Below are 21,545 nucleotides of genomic sequence, written 5' to 3'. Positions count from 1 at the left end.
GTAACTGACAGTATGGTTTGGGTGTCCTCAGGTGTTCTTCAAGGCCGGGCTGCTGGGCTGTCTGGAGGACATGAGGGACGAGAAGCTGTCCGAGATCCTTACCAGGATGCAGGCTATGCTGAGGGGCAAGCTCATGAGAATGGAGAGACAGAGGATGATGGAGGAGAAGTGAGTAACAAAGCAGCTTACAGCTGTAGGGCGTTAAGAAGTTTTTGAAACATTTCACAATGTTTACTGAACTTTTCCTTAATGTCAAACAGTGTGGGACAATCCATGTCCCACATAACATGGTTTCGTGTTCTCAGAATATAAGATATTAGGACACTTGATGGGACATGCTTTTTTTGTGTCAAAGGATAACATTTAATTTAAAAAACTGCTCTTACACAGCAAATTTCTAGATGTTCTCAATTTGGACACATTTAGAAAAGCATTATTTAAATATCAATTGACTTTGTGGTCAACAAGGCCTCCGATGGGGCTGGAAGCACGGATTCAAAGAAAGAGTTAGACAAGACCAACAGCAGACAGACAGGTAACACGAGAGAGACAGCACCTTGCTACATAAAGGGAGAACCAAGAGATCCCTGGAGGAGCTTAAAAGAACCCCATATTAATGGTTCCTCAAAGAACCTTTGAGAAGGGATTATCTTCAACAGTTTATTTAAGGAATGATTAATAGGATTCTTTGAAGAACTTTTAGGGCTTCCCACACAGTTTTAACTCTAAAAGGATCCACCATGACCCTTTTGTTTGAGTGTACATTCATTAACAGCACATGAGACAAAGCACACAAAAGGGACATTATTTGGAAACTGCAAACAGTACAGGTGTTAAAAAAAAAGTTTGAGCAATGCTACCTTGTCATGTTAATTTTATCTGCATTCCTGATTTCCCGTGCTTTCTCAATGGGAATCGCACATTGGCAAATTAGAAATAAGCTTCAGACAAGTATTAATGTAGTTTATGTAGTCAACAATACAGAAAGCCTTAAATTGATTAAATATGTCAATTGGATGTCTCCAGTTTTTTGGGGACTTTGAGTGAAGTCTTGAGAACGGATACTCAGAAAGGTTCCTGAACCATGCCTAGGACCTTTATATCTTGTGTTCTGAGAATGCTTTGTGTAACAGTGATGTAATATTCTCCTAAATTCAATGGCAACAGGAATGTTATTGCAACGTTACCATGAAACACATTTGATATATTTTTTTTTTAGCATCATAGTGACATTGTTGGAATGTTCTCCTAATCTGCAGTCAACTGGACACATTATTGTTCTTGAAACATAGAAAATGTATAACTTTTATACTGAAGACATGGCAACTGTGTTGTGTGTGTGTTTGGTGGGACATCTACTGAAAATTCGACTTACTTTTTACTTTGACAGTTTTCTGTGGGTTACATTCCTGTGGAAATTAATGACCTTGTGAGGAACATTCTCTAAAGTGGTGGGAACTTTTCTTGTTAGCTGGGAAGTCAAACAGTTCTACTTGGTGTGCTATATCTATATTCAGGCCCAACAAAAAAATTACATTTATTGACAAGGTCATTAAGTAGTGTTTTGTATTAAAAAAAAGACTGGGGCGTGTGGCAAGCGTGTGGCACTGTTTTATATTGTGCGTGTTGTCCCGGTGAAAATAGCCCCTTATAACCTCCTGGCGCAAATGGCACTTACAAAAACAGGAGGGGTGGACACATGGTCCTTAAAGAGCAGCAACAGCAGCTGTCATGTCGTATTCCAGCCCAGCCTCCTATTAATAATAACCCATTTTCCCCCGGCCCCCCTTTGTCCATGGAGCCTGCAGTTCAGAGTCTCCACATAGCTGGAATAACTGGCCAGGTGATAAGGGATTAAGTCCTCTGGTTTCACAGAGGGCTGGAGTTTCAGATAATAAAGGCCCTCTACCTGACCTTTGTCTGGCCCACAGTGTGTTGGCTTGCCGTGCCAGTGATTCACTATTGATGTACTTCCACCGGCATGCTTGGTGTCTCACAGCACCCTCTATTGTAAAGCAAATGAGACAAAGACCTGCGCCTGCCTGGCCATATTTGGTAAGCGGAGCACACTCAGATCTAATTTAGAACAAAGGCAAGAGGGAAGGAGGAATGTGGACCATGTCACCAGATGACCACCATTACCACTTCATTGAGCCCATGTCAGGGACATGTGAAGATGGACATCTACAGGACAAAGAATTCAGGCAATCTTTTATATGCTTAACAGCATATTTCAATTAGGCTGTATTAATACAAATGTATATCCAAATCAAGCAAGGCTTTATCTATTTCCCCTTTTCTTAAATAAAATTGTTTGCAAATTCAGATCCTCAGAAAACAGAACATCTCATCGCCCCCACACATACAAAACATTCTTCCCTTTTCTGTCCACCATGCTTTTTATTGAAAAACAAAATCCCATAGATTACTTCAATGTACAATGTGTCTGTCTGTAGAGAAGCTCTTGAGGTGATCCAGTGGAATATCCGGGCATTTGCAGCGGTGAAGAACTGGCCATGGATGAAGCTGTTCTTCAAGCTCAAACCTCTCTTGAGATGTGCAACGGCAGAAAAGGAGCTGGTCGCCCTTAAGGAGGAGTTTGCTAAACTGAAGGATTTGTTTGATAAGTCGGAGGCCAAGCGCAAGGAGGTCGAGGAGAGACAGGTGGCCTTGATCCAGGAGAAGAACGATTTGGCCCTGCAGCTTCAAGCAGTGAGTTTTTACCGATAATATCAGATAAAAGTCTTAGCAAAGGAGTAACATAATACAATCCATGGGAATAAGGATCAGTGATACAGCATTAATAAAGATGAAGACAATTATCATATTTTGAGCCAGAGAGAAAAATTCTGCCTTAAAAAGATTTGACCAAAACGATTTAGCATGACTATGACATGAGAATAATTACTAAATAAGAAGTCTCTGGTTGACCCATGACCCCAGGAACAGGACAACCTTGCGGATGCTGAGGACCGTTGTGATCTGCTGATCAAGGCCAAGCTGCAACTAGAGGCAAAGGTCAAGGAGTTAACAGAAAGACTGGAGGACGAGGAGGAGATGAACGCCAGCCTGACTGCCAAAAAACGCAAGCTGGAGGATGAGTGTGTAGAGCTGAAGAAAGACATTGATGACCTGGAGATCACCTTGGCCAAGGTGGAGAAGGAGAGACATGCCACAGAGAACAAGGTGAGGATTGTTTCATGTATTCCTGGATAGTTGTGGATAGTTGGTGGATTTCCTTCCATTTCATGCATATCATATACCACTGTCCTTAGGTGAAAAACCTAATAGAAGAGATCAGTGTTCTGGATGAGTCCATCCTCAACCTGACCAAGGAGAAGAAAGCTCTGCAGGATGCCCACCAGCAGGCCCTGACTGACCTACAGGCGGAGGAGGACAAGGTCAACATGCTAAGCAAGGGCAAGGTCAAGCTGGAGCAGCAAGTAGATGATGTGAGTCCATCCCTTCTAGGTTCACTCATTGATACATTATATCCTTAGTTCTGCTGTACACGCTTGTCCACGTTCCAGTAATTAAAATTAAGTATGTTTTCCTTTCAGTTGGAAGGTTCCTTGGAACAAGAGAAGAAGGTGCGTATGGATCTGGAGCGTGTCAAACGAAAGCTGGAGGGCGATCTGAAACTGTCCATGGACTCTGTCATGGACCTGGAGAATGACAAGCAGCAACTAGAAGAAAAACTGAAAAAGTAAGAATTCTCTGTTCAATCTGTTTCTACAGTTAGCTGACCAATAGAAATGAATTAATAAACAAACTTAATGTATTGTCTGTCAGTCTGCATAAGTAATTATTCAGCATTGCCAGAGAATAATGTGTATTGTATCCATGTTTAAAAAAGTACTGTATAGTCAACTGCCTTCGGATTATCTCCCCTTGTACAGAAAAGACTTTGAAATGAGTCAATTCAGTTCAAAGCTAGAAGATGAGCAGGCCGTAGTTATTCAGCTCCAAAAGAAAATAAAGGAATTGCAGGTATGATCTTAGTCTCTCTATTTTACAGTGTATCAAAGTGTCTCACAATTTAGTAATTTGCAAGCAAAAATATTGCTTGCTGATTGATTTACATCATAAGTACCAGTTATTATACGTTAAATACTCTAAACAAATGTATGCATGAACAAAAACAGTGAATAAAAGGTAATATATGCCCTTGTATTTTAATTTGTAACACATTTGCTAATGTATTTGGAAAATTGGTTGGAAATGTATTGACTATTTGAAAATGTCTCACATTTATTGTTTTCCGGTATGGTTCAGACTCGTATCGAAGAGGTGGAGGAGCAGTTAGAGGCGGAGAGGTTGTGGAGGACCAAGGCAGAGAAGCAACGTGGCGATGTGTCCCGAGAGCTGGAGGAGCTTAGTGAGAGGCTGGAAGAAGCCGGTGGTGCCTCGGCCGCTCAGATTGCCATGAATAAGAAGCGTGAACAAGACTTTGTGAAGATGCGGCGAGACCTAGAAGAGTCAGCGCTCCATCATGAGGCCACAACAGCTGCCCTGAGGAAGAAGCATGCTGACAGCGTAGCAGAACTTGGAGAGCAGATTGACATCCTGCAGCGTGTCAAACAGAAACTGGAGAAGGAGAAGGCGGAGTACAGGATGGAGGCAGAGGACCTGGCCTCTAACCTGGAGCAGCTCTCCAAGGCCAAGGTGAGAGGGTTCACTTGAGATGGCTTTCCTCAGTGTCCCACAACACTCAGTATTTTCTACTTCTCATTCTAAAGCAATTAAGGCCTAGCAAATTCCGAAGGAGTCGAAGTCAAAAAGTGTTCTAAGTTTTAAGAATTCTGTAACCTGGAGCCAAGAATTTGGATTTGAATATCTTTCTCTTGACAAATCTTTAATTACACTGAAGAAAGTGATTATAGCAGGCATGAATAATGACTGAGGCAATGTCTACAACTCATCTGATCACTGGTAGGCATTTGACAGACCTGGGTTTTGGTGGTTGTGTCCTTCTTCAAGCTCTTTATATTAATTTATTCTTAATATTGTAACCAGAATTTTATTTTCAGACAAATTTCTAACACTATACAAAAGATGTACATGAGCACATTTTTTGTGCGTTTAAAATGCATGAAATTCCCACCATAATCAGTTGATCTTCAAAACATCTCATTTAAAACATAAATCCTTAAAACTTAATTCTGTTTTATTATAATTTGTTTTTAGCTACCCTTTAACAATTTTGATGACTATTGTGTAGAATACTTAGTGTTATGTTAAATATATTACAGCAGAGTTTTACTTAAACAGGCTTCCACAGAGAAGATGTGTCGTCTGTATGAAGATCAGATGAACGAGGCCCGGGCCAAAGCAGAAGAGCTCCAGAGACAACTGACTGATGTCACCAACCAGAGAGCCCGCGCTGTCACAGAGAGCTGTAAGGGTCGCACGGCATGACAAGGTTAAACAATACAGAAAAGATGACCAAACTCACAATTCTCCCTGCCTCCCTCTCGTCTCTCTGTGCGTAGCGGAGTACAGCCGCAGGCTGGAGGAAAGGGAGGCTATTGTTAGTCAGCTGCAGCGCAGTAAGAGCTTCTACAGCCAGAACACTGAAGACCTGAAGAAACAGCTGGAGGAGGAAAACAAGGTATGAGGTCACATTCAAACCAGAAATTAAGAGCTCTTTCCGATTTGTAAAAAACCAAAACCAAAAAAGTTCAAAGGCTATTTACTTTCACACCCCATAACAAGACTCATATTGTTCCTCACCTGTCCAAGGCTAAGAATGCCCTGGCCCATGCCGTCCAGTCCTCAAGACACGACTGTGACCTGCTGAGGGAGCAGTATGAGGAAGAGCAGGAGGCCAAGGCAGAGCTGCAGCGGGCCCTAGCCAAGGCTAATACTGAAGTAGCTCAGTGGAAGACCAAGTATGAGATTGATGCCATCCAGAGGACTGAGGAGTTGGAGGAAGCCAAGTAAGTCTGATGCTCTCACATTGTTTGGTTCAGGGTTGTTTAGAGATCCATCAATAGGAGAACATTTCTCTACTACATTTATGAGCTGGTCAACAAAGTGAAAAGGTTCACACGGCCACCAGCAGTTATGGAATATATGCAATTAGTCGGCCAATTTCTTAAACTATAAGTCCCATTATGATAACTACTTAGATGTTATTGAAAGACCCCGATGGCGTTGTCGTTCATAAATATAGTCACATTCCAAGAAAGACATTTGTGGCCCATGGGTATTGCCTTATTCTTCCGAATAGTAATCTCCTACAACACCCCCACGTCTTGTGCACCCAAGTACTAATTACTACATTGTAATGTTGTTGTTGGTCAGATGAGAATATAGCTCAACTGAGCTGTCTGTATACAGCACTGAATCGGTGCAGAACCAGGCAGTCACAGCTTCATTAAAAACTGTTCACTGTGCTGGTTGGCTTCTGTTTTGTCCAAGTGGCTGGCTGGAGTGGATGTATTTGACCAGTGTTTGTTTACACTATCATGCCAGAAATACCTCTCCATTTGATGCCATCCCTTTCAGCATTTTCATGTGACAAAATCAAGAGACCAAGACTATGCTCATTATGGTTACTCCTACTAAGGCCAACATTAAATAGTTGATATGCAAGGCTTATAAGCACTGTTCACAATATCCTACTGTAAAGAGTCTTATAATCTCTGACTGTAAACTTTAAGGAAGAAGCTTACAGTGCGTCTGCAAAACACTGAAGAGGCAGTGGAGACATCTCATGCTAAATGTTCTTCTCTGGAGAAGACCAAGCACCGTCTGCAGATAGAGATCGAAGACTTGATGGTGGACCTGGAACGCTCTAATGCTGCCGCCCTAGCACTGGACAAGAGACAGCGCAACTTTGATAAGGTGACTTGTGAGCACAAAAGACTGACTTCCAAAATGGCATAACAACCCGACAGCACAATAATAGTGAACAATGTGAAATTCGACAGGTGCTGTCAGACTGGAGGCAGAAGTATGACGAGTGTCAGTGCGAGCTGGAAAGCTCTCAGAAGGAGTCTCGCAGTCTGAGCACTGAGCTCTTCAAGTTGAAGAACTCCTATGAAGAGGCCATCGAACACCTGGAAACAGTCAAACGTGAGAACAAGAACCTGCAAGGTAAACACTGCTCTACATATTATCAATAAACTAGTGTTGGTTGAGTGACCCATGCCAGTGACATTAAAAATCAGAAGGCAATGCCACTGAACAGCAGTAAACATGGGCCTTTTTACAGTATCTAACTCTGTTATTGGGTTCCCCAGAGGAGATAGCTGACCTGGCTGACCAGATCAGCCATGGTGGAAAGACGATCTACGAACTGGAGAGGGTGAAGAAGGTCCTGGATGTGGAGAAGAGCGACATCAAGGCTGCCCTGGAGGAAGTAGAGGTGAGCACACAAAATGGAAAATGGGTGATCTGGTAGGTTTCTTATTCTGTAATCCAGCTAAATGATACTCTGTTCTGTTTTTCTGATTCAGGGCACCCTTGAGCTTGAGGAAAGTAAAACACTACGTGCCCAACTGGAGCTGAACCAGTTCAAGGCTGAGGTTGACAGAAAGATAGCAGAGAAGGATGAGGAAATTGACAACCTCCGGTAAGAACTCTTTGATCCATGGCAGTTTTCAAGGGTATACTTTCAAAAGCAGCACCGATTAGTATTTATTTAGAGACTGCTTAGACAGGAGTATCTGCTACTTTCTATGCAGCCGGAGCCACCAGCGCTCTTTGGAGTCCCTGCAGGCCACCCTGGATGCAGAGGCCAGATCCAGGAACGAAGCAGTGCGGCTCAAGAAGAAGATGGAGGGAGACATGAATGAGATGGAGGTCCAGCTGAACCATGCTAACCGCCATGCTGCGGAGTCACAGAGACTACTCCACCACCTGCAGGGCCAGATCAAGGCAAGTGGAACACTGACATAATTCAGGTACAATCTCATGGAACCCTAAGTTCTTGTGGAGATCTGAGAGGATTTGATTGGTAATTTGGCGAATGGGGAAAGCCAAGACAGTGCTATTACCACAGGACTTAAGTCAAACTCAACTCTGGACCTCAGGCCAGTTAAACTCTTTATTCATTTCAAGTCTCTAATCAGGTACTGATTTAGACATGGAACGTCAATTAATGAGTTAGAATAGAAAACCAGCAGCCTCCGGACCTTGGATGGTACCAGGAATGAATCAGTTGAATATCACTGGTCTAGTGCTTAGGGATCCATTTGGCACAGACTCATCCTTTTAAAAGTGCACTTTTATCACCCTATTCAAATTGCCAAGCTCCTCTGAAACATACCGTTCTAAAACGTGATCTTATCTCGCCAAAAACGACCTTACCTTGTTTCAGACACCAATTACAATCCTTTTCAAATGATGTACAGCAGGTTGTTTGGGACTGATACGAATGTATTACTCTCTTTCAAAAGGCTGGTATCGGTTGTCAATCATTTTATTTTCTCAACCAACGATTGGTTTGCCAGGTGAGACTTTACAGATGTGAAGAGTTTTCAGATGAATGATCATGTGAAGAGAGTTCTTTTAAGGTTGTACAAGAAACATAACTTATTTATAAAATGTATACTTTTTTAATCACACATGGGGTGGACCTTTGGCAGTTTATAGATCCGTTACTTGCCTGTATCTGGGACATGTGTGAGACAAGTTAGCACATTTTTTCCTTATGCTTGTCCCCCACCGTCATCCTTTAAATGATCAAAGTATTCGTTGCTTTTTGATAACTTATACCTCATGCAGACATGATTCATTAATAATGAGCCATTTGTTCAGTGACAATTTATATCAGTGATATTCCATTTCAATTGATGGGTGCTGCATTATTCTGCTGCACTTGTTGCAAAACCACATGCATTTATTATGAAGACGACAACTTTTAATACTTCAGCGTGACCTTTGCACAGTTGGTAACCCACGTTCGGTTGTTTCATGGCTTTAGAAACATGATACATTAACCCTCATCAACATCTCAAATTAGTGCAGATGAGATTAATGGTCGCTACTAAGAGATGGACATGCATCCAATCTATATTTCAGGTAACATCTACATCACAGACATGAATGTAATAACTTGAATGCCAATGCCTAATTTCACAGGGCCAATGAAATACATTATTCTTTAGTGGTAATAGGCTAAACTGTTTTCATATTGTATTGTTTTTATTAGGCAAAGAGCATATTTAGTTCCTTTAATATGACAATAGCAGGATTGAAAGTGCCTGAATTTAACAGGCAAGTGTGTGAATCTTTTCTTATTATGTACTATTTTCTATAGGCCTCAGTTATATGATGGAGCAACACAAGTACATGTAGCCTACAGGGTGTACATAGTAGGGTGTCCTCGAACATGGGCTCAACATGTGTGGGTTCCTGACACGAAAACATTTGAAAACCCCCGGTGTGCAGGACCTACAGTTGGAGTTGGACAACCGCATCCATCAGAATGAGGAGCTGAAGGAGCAGTGGAGCCTGACGGAGCGCAGGAACAACCTGCTGGTGGCCGAGGTGGAGGAGCTACGGACCATGGTGGAGCAGACCGACCGCGGGCGCAGGATGGCCGAACAGGAGCTGCTGGAGGCCACCGAGAGAGTAAACCTGCTGCACGCCCAGGTACACCTCAGAGCGCTGGCAGCATACTGATATGAGACATAGGATGGATGATGGGACCAACAGATGTACCCACATACAAAAATAAACAGCTGTACCTGAACCTCACACTTGTACATTGTACAGAACACAAACCTGTTCAACCATAAGAAAAAACTGGAGAGTGACCTGTCCATGCTGGCCGGAGAGTTGGAGGAGGCTGGACAGGAGTGCCGTAATGCAGAGGAGAAGGCCAAGAAGGCCATCACAGATGTAAGTTAACAAGGCAGAGAAACCTCCTGACTTCACTATATTCAAGGGTGTCACTGCGGGATGGTCAACCAATCCGGTTAAGTTAAAGCCAATCCATTTCACACATGACGGACCTGATACTGCCCACCTCCTGTTCAGGCATCCATGATGGCTGAGGAGCTGAAGAAGGAGCAGGACACCAGCTCTCACCTGGAGAGGATGAAGAAGAACCTGGAGCAGAACATCAAGGACCTGCAACTTCGGCTGGACGAGGCCGAACAGATGGCCCACAAAGGAGGGAAGAAACAAATCCAGAAGCTAGAGATAAGGGTGAGGGGTGAAACCAGTCTCGCATAGCAAGTCATGTTGCAAGCAGAGCTCCAGTAATGTCCATGAATGGGTGACTGACTGACCTGGCTCCTAGGTGAGGGATCTGGAGGGTGAGCTGTTGTGTGAGCAGAAGAAGAGCGAGGAGTTCCAGAAGGGAGTACGCAGATATGAAAGGAGAGTCAAGGAGCTCTCCTACCAGGTGAACACCTAGGGCAGTCAGCGTCTCCCGACACACTTCCCTTTCACTAGCCACAGTGCATTATGGAATAGAGCATACTTGGGGGGCATAAAGGTAGTCTTGGTCCTTCCAGTCCATTATTAAGTGTTGTCTCTGCTCAGACGGAGGAGGACAGGAAGACCCTGTTGAGGATGCAGGAGCTCATTGACAAGCTCCAGGCCAAGGTCAAGAGCTACAAGAGGCAGGCTGAGGAGGCGGTGGGTATTCAGCAGTCATTTGAAACTATATACATACTGAAAAATATGTAAAGTAAATATACTGGAATATGCAAATATTCATTCATTTCCCTCTCTCCCCGACCAGGAGGAGCAGGTAAACTCTAACATCAGTAAGTACAGGAAGATCGTTCATGAACTGGACGAGGCAGAGGAGAGGGCAGACATGGCCGAAACCCAGGTCAACAAACTGCGTGTGACTGTGCGCACACGGGACCCCGGGCCAGCAAGGATGAGCCCAGACATTAGTATCGTTAAAACCACACTGTAATAATGTCCAGGGGCAGAGCTTCAACCTTGGAAGCCTGCTAGTGTTCCTGTACTTTCAGATGACTGCAAGGTGTGTTTGACGTGTGTTTTGAAAAAGCAATGCTTCGTGACAGACCAGCACAAGCCATTACCATGTTAAAAGCCGAGATGCATAAATGACCTTTGACATGACAGTTCATTGTCCGCTAGAATACATTGTATAACTAAGGTACATGTGATGTAGTGCGTTAAAACACTTCAATAAAGAGACAAGACAGATTCAAATTTGTGTTATTTCTGTCATTTGCTTTACAAAGTGAAGTTACAGAGGTTGGATGGTATACCTGTGTATCAGACGACAGACACTGAGAAGGGCTCCTAGACCCCAAGGTCACATCCAGGTACTACTCACATTCTGAAACAGATCCACAATCTTTGGAGCCTCATGCCACAAGTCTTTCCTAAAAGGAGGATTGGAGACAGGCCCTCCTGTGTGTGTTGGACCTAAAACAAATTAATTCTACTTGCATGTCCATTTTCTGGAGACTGGAGTCCACCACCTCTTTCACCTAAATCCTTTATCATTTAAAAGCATCATATTTCATACTGTATTTCTTTAAATATAGAGCCTCTTTTTAGACCACCAAAAGAAAACAATTGCATGTCCCTGAAATATTAATGTTTTGGTCCAACTTCTACTAACTGTCCCTAAAACATATTGTCATAGTAATTGCGCAGTCGGATAGTCAAGTAGTTTGGTTGTACTTAAACATTATGTTGGTGCTACTGCACATCAACATTTAATTACATGCACTGCATCTGCAAACTAAAATTGATTGTTTTAAATGTAACTGATCTACGAAAATAGACATTTGCCAATCGTAGACATACTGACACAAACAGGTATACCAGTTGTAAGTACTCTGTAAGATATGTACCCACATACCTACCACTGTAATTACCATGGAAATGCTGGGTTTTGGCGACACTTAATATGAAGTGGGACCGTGGTTTTTTGCCAGAGGGAAGGAGAGATCTTATCCATACTGTTAGTCAAAGGCTGGAGGAACCACAGTCCTCTAGGGCTGCTGATTGGCTGTCTGTTTCCCCACCAGTCCTCTGGGGCTGCTGATTGGCTGTCTGTTTCCCCACCAGATTCAATAGAATAGATTTTCCCCAACACATCACCAACATACACATCCAGTCCTACACCTACGGTGGACGTAACACGCACGCACACACGCAGACTCCGAAGCATATCCACACACACAAATGCAAAAATACAGTACATACACATGCCCAGAAGTGTGTAGACAGCCATTCTGTACACCTAGGAATCCCTGAATAACAGCTCTGTGGAGGAGTGGGACCTGGGATGTGTTCAGTCCGTAGGTGATTGGAGACATTGCCTCTCGTCCCATCTCATCAGTTTTCTTTCCATCCATCTTTCCACTCGTCCCAGAGGCAGCATCACAAGTACTACACTTCCAGAAAGTCTTTGCCCAGATCCATGTATGCCTCATCAATGTAGCTGGCTATGGCACATAGTGAAGTCCGGTCTGAGCCCAACAGAACCGACACCGTCTCCTTCCAGTAGGTAAAGGGGATACAGGAACTCTGTGGCATGGGAGGGTTGACAGATGAACAACAGTTAGACATGAGACCCTGAGAGGGGGGTGTCTGATGAGGGCAACGAGGGCTGTGACCATCAACACACGCAGGCTGGAATTAACCTGCAAGCTTAATAGGAAACTGGATTTGAATGGATATGCATACTGGAAAACTGCATATTGGAAAATGTGTACACAAGATACCTTTTGCACAGAGCAGTTATTTTGTCTTTAAATTAATCTTGTCAATTAATCTTGTCTTTAAAATGTGAAATTTAATTTTTTTCCAACAGGCCCCATTTCCAATCATCTTAGCTACGTCAGGTTGTACAGAGAAGGAATGTGCATAATATTAGCATTTCAAAACATCCTTGGCTTGTAGCAGCAGCTGCAGTGAAAACTCTGCTTTCCCACAGGATTGTCTATAGAAACGTCTGGTCTCATAAAAACATACAGTAGGTCTTGTGAACACGTCGGCAGCTGTTGTCTGGCTGGGTGACGTGCCCTTCCGCCCCTCCAGCTACCCAGGTCTTCATTTGACATGCAGCAGCAACCATATTTTAAAAAATGATCAATAAATCTTAACTGTGAAATTTTGACTACTTTTTACTAGATTAAAACAGTTTCTACTGGCCTGGACATGATGCCATTTCCAAATGTAATGGCGTTATCCTGGGCTTATTAAGCTGGTACGGTATAGTATAAACAGCAATTCATATGTTATAATGGGTTGTGATTCAGTGAATTGTATTAATATTCCCACCCCCTTGAACTTAAAACATTTTGTTAAAGCTAAAGAAGATTAGCTAGAGAAGACTGTAAATCATTAAGTGATACATGCTACAACAGGCTGAATGTAAACGCACCACATGCATGCTTTGTTAGCAGGACAAACCACAACACAGACACTGGTGCCAGACTGAGTCAATACCCAAAAGATGTTCCTATTTCCCCATGTAAAAATAACCTTGTACACTTATTGGAATAATGACATCAGTAATTGCATTGTTATATAAAGTGGCAGTTACTTTTCTTTCATATGCTTTCAAACACCTGAGAGATATCTCACACATACTGGGTCCATGTAATGAGACCCTGCTTATATGAAACGCATTCCAAAAGCGTTTCAGACCTTTCCTGGCTACAGTAGGCTAGCATCAGGAAGGACACTCACATTCTCCAGACAGGTGCTGTCCTTGTCCTTGTTGAGGTAGTGGCGCTGCCAGAAGCGCAGCAGGTTGTGGAAGTTGTTGAGAAGGCAGCCAGGGTACTTCTCTGCATACTCCTTCTCTCTGAGGGCGTTGAGGTAGAAGGGCAGGGTGCCCCTCCTCCGGGCCAGCATCAACACCACTAGGCTGGTGTTCAGACAGCTCACGTTCTCCTAACATCGATAACATTCAAACACAGACAGGCTTACACGGTTAACTGACATGCAGGTGAGACTTGTCCGGGTCTTACAACAGAAGCATGAGAGCCTTAAGCCTCAAGTACAACTGTCTCACCTGTGTAAGTGTCTGCACATTGATGATGTTGACAAGCCTGAAGAGGAAGGTCAGTCTGTTCTCCACGCGGGCCATGTAGGACAACAGACGGCATTCTGACAGCACCTCCACAACTACGGGGTGAACGATGAGAGAGAAACGTGGAGAACTAAGAACGATCCAGAGACAAGACCAAAACCACCAAGGCAAACATCATATTCCACTAACCTAAAGCCACCCCAGGCTTTAGTGTTCTTACTAAAACAGTCAGGGTTCCTCGAGCGGCCACCATTAGGCCTGATTCTATGGACCCACCTCTCATGTCCTCAGTCTGACCCTCGAAACGGTCCAGGGACAGGATGATACAGCGCACCAGCATGTTGGAGTCCACCAGCGAACTGTTGATCTGGGTCATGAACGTCTGGAACTAACAGAGACCAACCACGAAAAACAATCAAATCAACGGTCAATTTGTGGAGATAAGGTTTCAACTGACCGACCATCTAAAACCATGGATAGTGTCAACGCCGAGGTGTCAACCCAGAGCCCTCTGGCCTCATCCCTGATCTACCTTCTCGTCCGAGTTGACATATCTGTTGAACTTCTTGAAGGCGTCCATGTTGAACTTCATAAGTTCCCCCAGCAGGTCAAAGTAGCTCTGCAACACGTCCCTGGACTTACAGCCACTGTCTATGATGCAGAACAGGATGTGCTGGAGGGAGACAAGTCACAGGGAGCTTTTAAACGGACACTTGAAGGGTTCCTGTATGGCTGAGTTCGTACTGCATGGTGCGTGTAATGCCAGGATAGTGGGGCTGATTCACAGGGGCAGCCACACACAAAATACAAAAATAAGTTGCTCTGGATGAAAGCGTCTGCTAAATGGCACATGTTGTATTATTATAATAATATCATAGGTAGATGAGCCTTTAGAGACTTGGCAACAGCTAGTTTACCTCCAGCAGTCCCCTCTTGAGCAGGAATACTTGGTCAGCGTAGGAGGTGGTGCCTCTCAAGAAGCTCTCTACTGCCCTTGCCTGCCAGAACCTACACACGCAGACAGGGTTTACTCATCAATGTGCGTAAACACACGTGCGTATTGCCGTGACATGATGCATCAGTCATAAACGCCAGAAGTAACACACACCGAAATGAAGAATCAGGCGGTTCTTTCTTCATGACTGAAATTAGCCGTGTCAGAAGACCCTTTTTACCATCACAGATTAGATTTCTAAAAACAGACAGAGAAAAGAGAAGACATTAAGGATTGCTGCATTAGGGGATCTTGCACCCCGGCTGCCCAGCCTGGTTAAGCTCTACCTGTCGGTGTTGACGAGAGCCTCCACTTCAGGGATGTTGGCCTTCAGAGAAATGGCACTGAGCTCATTCAGCTCCTGAGCGTTTAGGAGGAGGTACTTGTTCCTGAGGTGAGACAAAAGATCATATATGACCCAAATGGCAGACTCCTTGAGATGGTACAAAACTCCCACCTACTCCCCGGATCAGGTCCCTAATGTTCTTTAACTTCATGTAACTCATGTAATTTATGTAACGGGGACATCCCTGTACTGAAATGGTCAAGACATATATGGTCATAAGCAGTATTAATGTTATCCACTTATCATCGGGCTCATCCTCCTCCAGACTTCTGGTTTAAATGCTCAATCTCCTTCAGGCCACAAAAGTCCACAATAGTATTTGGGTATGAGTCAGCAGAATATGAATTTGAAGAGACATTTCCACATGGCACTATAACATATGTAAAACAATATTCCTATGCTCCAGGAAATAGGTTAGACTTTCATAGCGTATATAAGATGTGTTTTTCCCCGGTAATACAGTTTCTCCTACATTGGGTTTGCTGTACTCACTCATGGTGGTCGCTGAAGCTCTGGAGTAGTCGTAGGAACTGAATTTTAAAGGAGATCTCCTGTGGGATTGAGAAGAGGATCAGTGACTGGTAGCATAGCAGTGGTGAGATTAAGACACTGACTCACTCCAAGGCAGATGGATCTCCTTACCGGACTGCAGTCACAGTTCTGGTTCTGGCTGTGAAGGACATGGGTGGATGTCTGCTTTCTCCATATCAGCTTGTCAAACAGGTTGTTGAGTCCTGGAATCAGTTTGAACTCTGCCAGCATTCTGTGAACCTATTGAGAAGGCATAACTTCCTTTAAAATTACATAGTTCTTTTTATTATCAGGGGATGTCACAAAATGCTTTGCAGACAACCATCTTGAACCCCGAAAACAACTGGGAGGCAGTGGCACAGTGACTATTAAAACCTTCCCGGTCAGTTACTAATGGAAGACATCCCCCGGTGAACTGTGTTACCTGGTTCCTCTGGCGGCCGACGAGCAGCACACAGAGCACATAGAGCACCTCCACCTTAAACATGATCTCATGGACAATCTTCATGGACTGGGGCAGACGGTGTCTAAGAGGGCTGGCGGCCAAAGAGCTCTCGTCTGAGGACTCTGAGGAAATAACAGTGTAAGGAACACATTGATGAATACCGATTCTGTGAGTAAGGAACACATTGATGAATACAGATTCTGTGAGTAAGGAACACATTGATGAATACAGATTCTGTGAGTAAGGAACACATTGATGAATACAGATTCTGTGAGTAAGGAACACATTGATGAATACAGATTCTGTGAGTAAGGAACACATTGATGAATACAGATTCTGTGAGTAAGGAACACATTGATGAATACAGATTCTGTGAGTAAGGAACACATTGAAGAACACAGATTTTGGGAGTAATTAGTGTTTTGGAAAAAGTTTACGTGCTTATTAATGACGCACTGTACTCAAACAAGTTAAGTCAAAATCAGGCCAACCGCAGCCTCCCCTTTAAGAGGCCAGCAAACACATTAATACTGTATTTCTTCCAAGTAATTATGGTGCCAGCTAATAATAAAACCAACCCACTGTCTATGCTCTCAGTACCCAGATAAAAGTGTACAATCTGTTTTTTCAACAAACCCTCTGTAGATTTTGGAATGTGCACATGGTGGAAGTTAGATCAAATCCCAGATGGGCTAGAATGCATGTTTGACCCGGATGAAATGCTAAATCTGCTTTCATTACCACTGGCGGTCCCTAAACACATGTAGCATGCTATTAACATGCTGAATGAAATCCTGCATATTTCCCATCCTGTTCAAAGGTCACAATGATGGTTTGGTAAAGCCTTTGCAGGGTGTACAGGTGCTGGTCATAAAATTTGAATATCATCAAAAAGTTGATTTATTTCAGTAATTCCATTAAAAACGTGAAACTTGTATATTATATTCATTCATTAAACACAGACTGATATATTTCAAATGTTAATTTCTTTTAATTGTGATGATTATAACTGACAACTAATGAAAATTCCAAATTCAGTATCTCAGAAAATTTGAATATTACTTAAGACAAACACAAAAAAGATATTTTTAGAAAAGCTGGCCAACTGAAAAGTATGAACATGTACTCCTTTTGTATGAATTACTGCAGCAATGCGGCGTGGCATGGAGTTGATCAGTCTGTGGCACTGCTCAGGTGTTATGAGAGCCCAGGTTGCTCTGATAGTGGCCTTCAGCTCTTCTGTATTGTTGGGTCTGGCGTATCGCATCTTCCTCTTCACAATACTCCATAGATTTTCTATAGGGTTAAGGTCAGGCGAGTTTGCTGGCCAATTAAGAACAGGGATACCATGGTCCTTAAACCAGGTACTGGTAGCTTTGGCATTGTGTGCAGGTGCCAAGTCCTGTTGGAAAATGAAATCTGCATCTCCATAAAGTTGGTCAGGAACTTTAAGGAGGGCTCTAAAACCAGGAAGCATGAAGTGCTCTAAAACTTCCTGGTAGACAGCTGCATTGACCTTGGACCTCAGAAAACACAGTGGACCAACACCAGCAGATGACATGGCAACCCAAACCATCACTGACTGTGAAAACTTTACACTGGACTTCAAGCAACGTGGATTCTGTGCCTCTCCTCTCTTCCTCCAGACTCTGGGACCTTGATTTCCAAATGAAAATGCAAAATGTACTTTCATCAGAGAACATAACTCAGCAGCAGTCCAGTCTTTTTTGTCTTTAGTCCAGGCAAGACACTTCGGATGCTGTGTCTTGTTCAAGAGTGGCTTGACACAAGGAATCCGACAGCTGAAACCCATGTCTTGCATACGTCTGTGCGTGGTGGTTCTTGAAGCACTGACTCCAGCTGCAGTCCATTCTTTGTGAATCTCCCCTACATTTTTGAATGGGTTTTGTTTCACAATCCTCTCCAGGATCCGGTTATCCCTATTGCTTGTACACTTTTTTCTACCACACCTTTTCCTTCCCTTCGCCTCTCTATTAATGTGCTTGGACACCGAGCTCTGTGAACATCCAGCCTCTTTAGCAATGACCTTTTGTGTCTTGCCCTCCTTGTGCAAGGTGTCAATGGTCGTATTTTGGACAGCTGTCAAGTCAGCAGTCTTCCCCATGATTGTGTAGCCTACAGAACTAGACTGAGAGACCATTTAAAGGCCTTTACAGGTGTTTTGGGTTAATTAGCTGATTAGAGTGTGGCACCAGGTGTCTTCAATATTGAACCTTTTCACAATATTCTAATTTTCTGAGATACTGAATTTGGGGTTTTCATTAGTTGTCAGTTATAATCATCAAAATTAAAAGAAATAAACACTTGAAATATATCAGTCTGTGTGGAATGAATGTATACATTATACAAGTTTCACTTTTTGAATGGAATTACTGAAATAAATCAACCTTTTGATTATATTACAATTTTATGACCAGCACCTGTACATTCAGGTACAATTTGTAGTGCCAACTGAAATCTACAGGCCGAAATTAACATTATGACGTGGATGAAGACCTGACTGTTTAGCAAATGATGCATGCACAATTTCAACAGCAGTTGATTTTCTTTCACTGGGGCTGAGCAAGTAGCCAAGCCAATAAAACCTTATCAGGTCAGCAAGTAGCTCCGAATGACGAGCCCTGATAGAGCAGGAGTAAACATTACAATACAGGACCTGGACAGCGAGACAACTTGTTGTGCATAGCAAAGTATCTGGACCTATTAACATTACATCAAATAAAGTAGTCATGTTCAGCACTTATCCTTGGCATACTGAAGAAACAATTTCTGCAATCCACAGAAATCACCAGACACTGTCCATTCCCTAGGTTAAGATTTAACAACCAAACGCCGGCTAAAGAAAGAAGCTGGCTTCCTCATACGCGTGTACCTATTTCTTCTAACATTTCCAAAAGGGTACCTTTCCTCTGTCCTAAAATAAGCAGTATATCCCTGAGTTCCACCCACAGCCTGAATGCACCCAGCCAGATGCAGACTTCTTTATATTTTCAATCTCAGGTAAGTGTCAAGGGTAGATACAGCTGAAGACGAGTAGATCATGGCGGGAGTGCGTGTCTATGGGTCTAACCTGTGCTGCTGTGCTCAGCATCCTCTGCTGCCATCTGCATAAGAGCGTCCAGCACTGGGGCGTTGTCCAGCCAGGTGTACCAGTCCTGAAGCTCCAGCAGCAGGCTGGATGCTCCCGAGGCCTCGGACACCTTTCTGGTGGCCAGCTTACACAGGCGCTCAATGAAGCCAGGGATGTTCAGCAGGGCCACTGACACACACAGGGGCCAGCAGACGATCACGTTACCAAGAAGCACGGAGGAGTGCCAATAATCCATTCATTTTCCCCATTCAATGCTACTACTGTAATATGAGGAGGCACAATTGAATTTGACGACGACTCTTCTCGCGGGCCTGACAGTCAAAGTCGTCTTACCTTGGTTGATTTCTGAGTAGGATGGACAGGGGTTTGCCCTCTGCTGGGCATTCTTGGCCAGCAGCGTGTTCTTGTCATCGTTGCCCATGTCCGGCTCAGAGATAGTGACGGACAGTATGCGGCAGAAGTTGGCCAGCTGCTGCTGGTTGAAGCTCTGGACCAAACTGGGCAGGTTGGGGATGTCCTCCAGCTGGATCATCTCCTGGAGCATAGAGGGAAGTACAGCTCACATGCATTTAGGCTCACTGGGACACATCATTTTCATTTGGAAGGACTGTGAATGTGGGTTAGGGCCATTTTTACCTTCCTGACCCCAAGGATGTCTTCAATCAGTGTGGCCGTTTGCAAAAATGTCTTCTTGTTTGACATGAGTGTAAACAAGAACATGACAAAGTCGTCTCGTGACGCCAGACTTTTAGTGACTCCTTCCATCTGAAAGTTCACAATTAGTCCGAATATAATGAAAATAAGAGGGTAGACCCCATCCTGTGTCAGTGTTCATTTGCTAGATATATTATCTTACATGCATTCAAACACTATTTTTCAATTAATTTTCATTAATACTTACACAAATACAACAATTGTACAGAACACTTAAACAATCCTTGACAAGGTCATCACTCACTGTAAAGAGAACACACATATTAAAGTATATTCAGGGCACTTCTAATTCCTCCCTCACAAATGCAAAATTATGACCTAGGAATCTTGTAATGAGGCTTACTTTTTGGGACATTTGTCTGTGTGGTCAGGGTGGGTCTCATCAGAATCTCCACTAGTAGCTGAAGATAAAGCAAAAATTAAAACCCTGACGTTGATGAGAAAGCAATATGATTGTCACTGTGTCGACAGGTTGGAGACTCACATCAACACCTCCAAATAGATCAAAGGTGTATGTGTTGGGATAGGTAGACTCCTGTGCTGGTTTCCTGTCCTCTGTCACAAATGACATGGCCTCCATTGAGAGAAAAGATGAAACTTCCTACCAAATCCATAGAGACAAAACAAGTTGTGAACAAAACACTTGTCACGACAATACCAAACACCATCAAGCCACTTGTAAGAAGTCATTACAGACTAAAGTAAGGGACGGGCATTTCATCTTTGCACCTTGATAATGAAGTAGATCTGGGAGAGATCACTGTTGAGGTGACTCTTGTCATACAGTCTCCGCAGTAGCACTGGGATCCCATGCCACTGGGCCTTATGGTCTCTCTCCTTGAGTAGAGCCTCAGATATCTGACGAAAAGCAGGTAACAACATAGAAGTATGAACATATCAAGGATAACCCATAATAAAAATCATAAATCAGCATAGATCTGATTTAGGGGCCACCAACCAACAGCAGTAAGTTAAAAAAACTGTTGTTAGCCAACGTTATGAAAAACTTGTTTTGATTGCCGTGACCAGAATAACAACTAGCTAGCTGGTTTACGTAACTAGAGACATACACTTGTGCCTGCTACTGTTTGACCTAGCCCTAGTCGTCTCAGTGTTCCATTTAAACTAGTCGTAACAGTCGTTACTTAGCAAACGTTAGCTACCTAGCTACTGTAGCTAACTTTAGCTAGCTGGATATCTCCGTACCCAAACCTTGTGATTTCGTCTTTTTAGCAAGGATTTTGTAACGTGTATTTCACCTCTGTGCCTCGACAAATTCCCCGGCCAGTAATATGTCCATGTCGGATCCTTGCAATTATGTTTTTATTACTATTTTTTCGGGTCCGTGAAGGCTCAAGTCCCTCGGCTGACGCCATTACTTCTTCCTCTTTTAGTCCACTCTAAACAGGA

At 43.3% G+C, this 21,545-nt stretch overlaps 2 protein-coding genes across 3 annotated transcripts in view; one reads left to right on the top strand and one right to left on the bottom strand.

Annotated features, from left to right (window-relative positions):
- The window catches only part of LOC105022995 (myosin-7), an 18,220-nt gene extending 7,072 nt beyond the window's left edge, over window positions 1-11,148 (top strand). For both annotated transcript variants that reach the window (XM_020051883.2, XM_020051882.2), the window contains 21 exons: window positions 32-168; window positions 2,457-2,712; window positions 2,944-3,186; window positions 3,276-3,452; window positions 3,561-3,706; window positions 3,900-3,990; window positions 4,276-4,665; window positions 5,272-5,398; window positions 5,493-5,611; window positions 5,743-5,939; window positions 6,666-6,849; window positions 6,936-7,101; window positions 7,248-7,372; window positions 7,464-7,579; window positions 7,692-7,884; window positions 9,400-9,603; window positions 9,727-9,852; window positions 9,991-10,161; window positions 10,256-10,360; window positions 10,501-10,596; window positions 10,703-11,148. In XM_020051883.2, the coding sequence (XP_019907442.2) occupies window positions 32-168; window positions 2,457-2,712; window positions 2,944-3,186; window positions 3,276-3,452; window positions 3,561-3,706; window positions 3,900-3,990; window positions 4,276-4,665; window positions 5,272-5,398; window positions 5,493-5,611; window positions 5,743-5,939; window positions 6,666-6,849; window positions 6,936-7,101; window positions 7,248-7,372; window positions 7,464-7,579; window positions 7,692-7,884; window positions 9,400-9,603; window positions 9,727-9,852; window positions 9,991-10,161; window positions 10,256-10,360; window positions 10,501-10,596; window positions 10,703-10,885 (3,552 nt within the window). In that variant the 3' untranslated portion in view covers window positions 10,886-11,148. The remainder of the gene's footprint in view (window positions 1-31; window positions 169-2,456; window positions 2,713-2,943; window positions 3,187-3,275; window positions 3,453-3,560; window positions 3,707-3,899; window positions 3,991-4,275; window positions 4,666-5,271; window positions 5,399-5,492; window positions 5,612-5,742; window positions 5,940-6,665; window positions 6,850-6,935; window positions 7,102-7,247; window positions 7,373-7,463; window positions 7,580-7,691; window positions 7,885-9,399; window positions 9,604-9,726; window positions 9,853-9,990; window positions 10,162-10,255; window positions 10,361-10,500; window positions 10,597-10,702) is intronic.
- LOC105022994 (short transient receptor potential channel 4-associated protein) lies at window positions 11,139-21,545 on the bottom strand. Its single transcript, XM_010891825.3, has 19 exons — window positions 21,395-21,545; window positions 20,865-20,993; window positions 20,620-20,736; window positions 20,479-20,536; window positions 20,323-20,378; window positions 20,058-20,186; window positions 19,755-19,956; window positions 19,401-19,589; window positions 16,289-16,431; window positions 15,976-16,104; window positions 15,826-15,884; window positions 15,275-15,376; window positions 15,102-15,185; window positions 14,911-15,001; window positions 14,526-14,666; window positions 14,270-14,381; window positions 13,976-14,088; window positions 13,648-13,854; window positions 11,139-12,480 (listed from the first exon to the last, which is right to left on the bottom strand). Exons 1-19 carry the CDS (start codon window positions 21,509-21,511, stop codon window positions 12,343-12,345), a joined length of 2,316 nt encoding a protein of 771 aa, XP_010890127.1. The 5' UTR covers window positions 21,512-21,545; the 3' UTR covers window positions 11,139-12,342.

This window comes from Esox lucius, chromosome 12 (genome assembly GCF_011004845.1).
Source record: "Esox lucius isolate fEsoLuc1 chromosome 12, fEsoLuc1.pri, whole genome shotgun sequence".
Taxonomy (NCBI): domain Eukaryota; kingdom Metazoa; phylum Chordata; class Actinopteri; order Esociformes; family Esocidae; genus Esox; species Esox lucius.
This window is presented reverse-complemented; position numbering and strand designations above follow the sequence as displayed.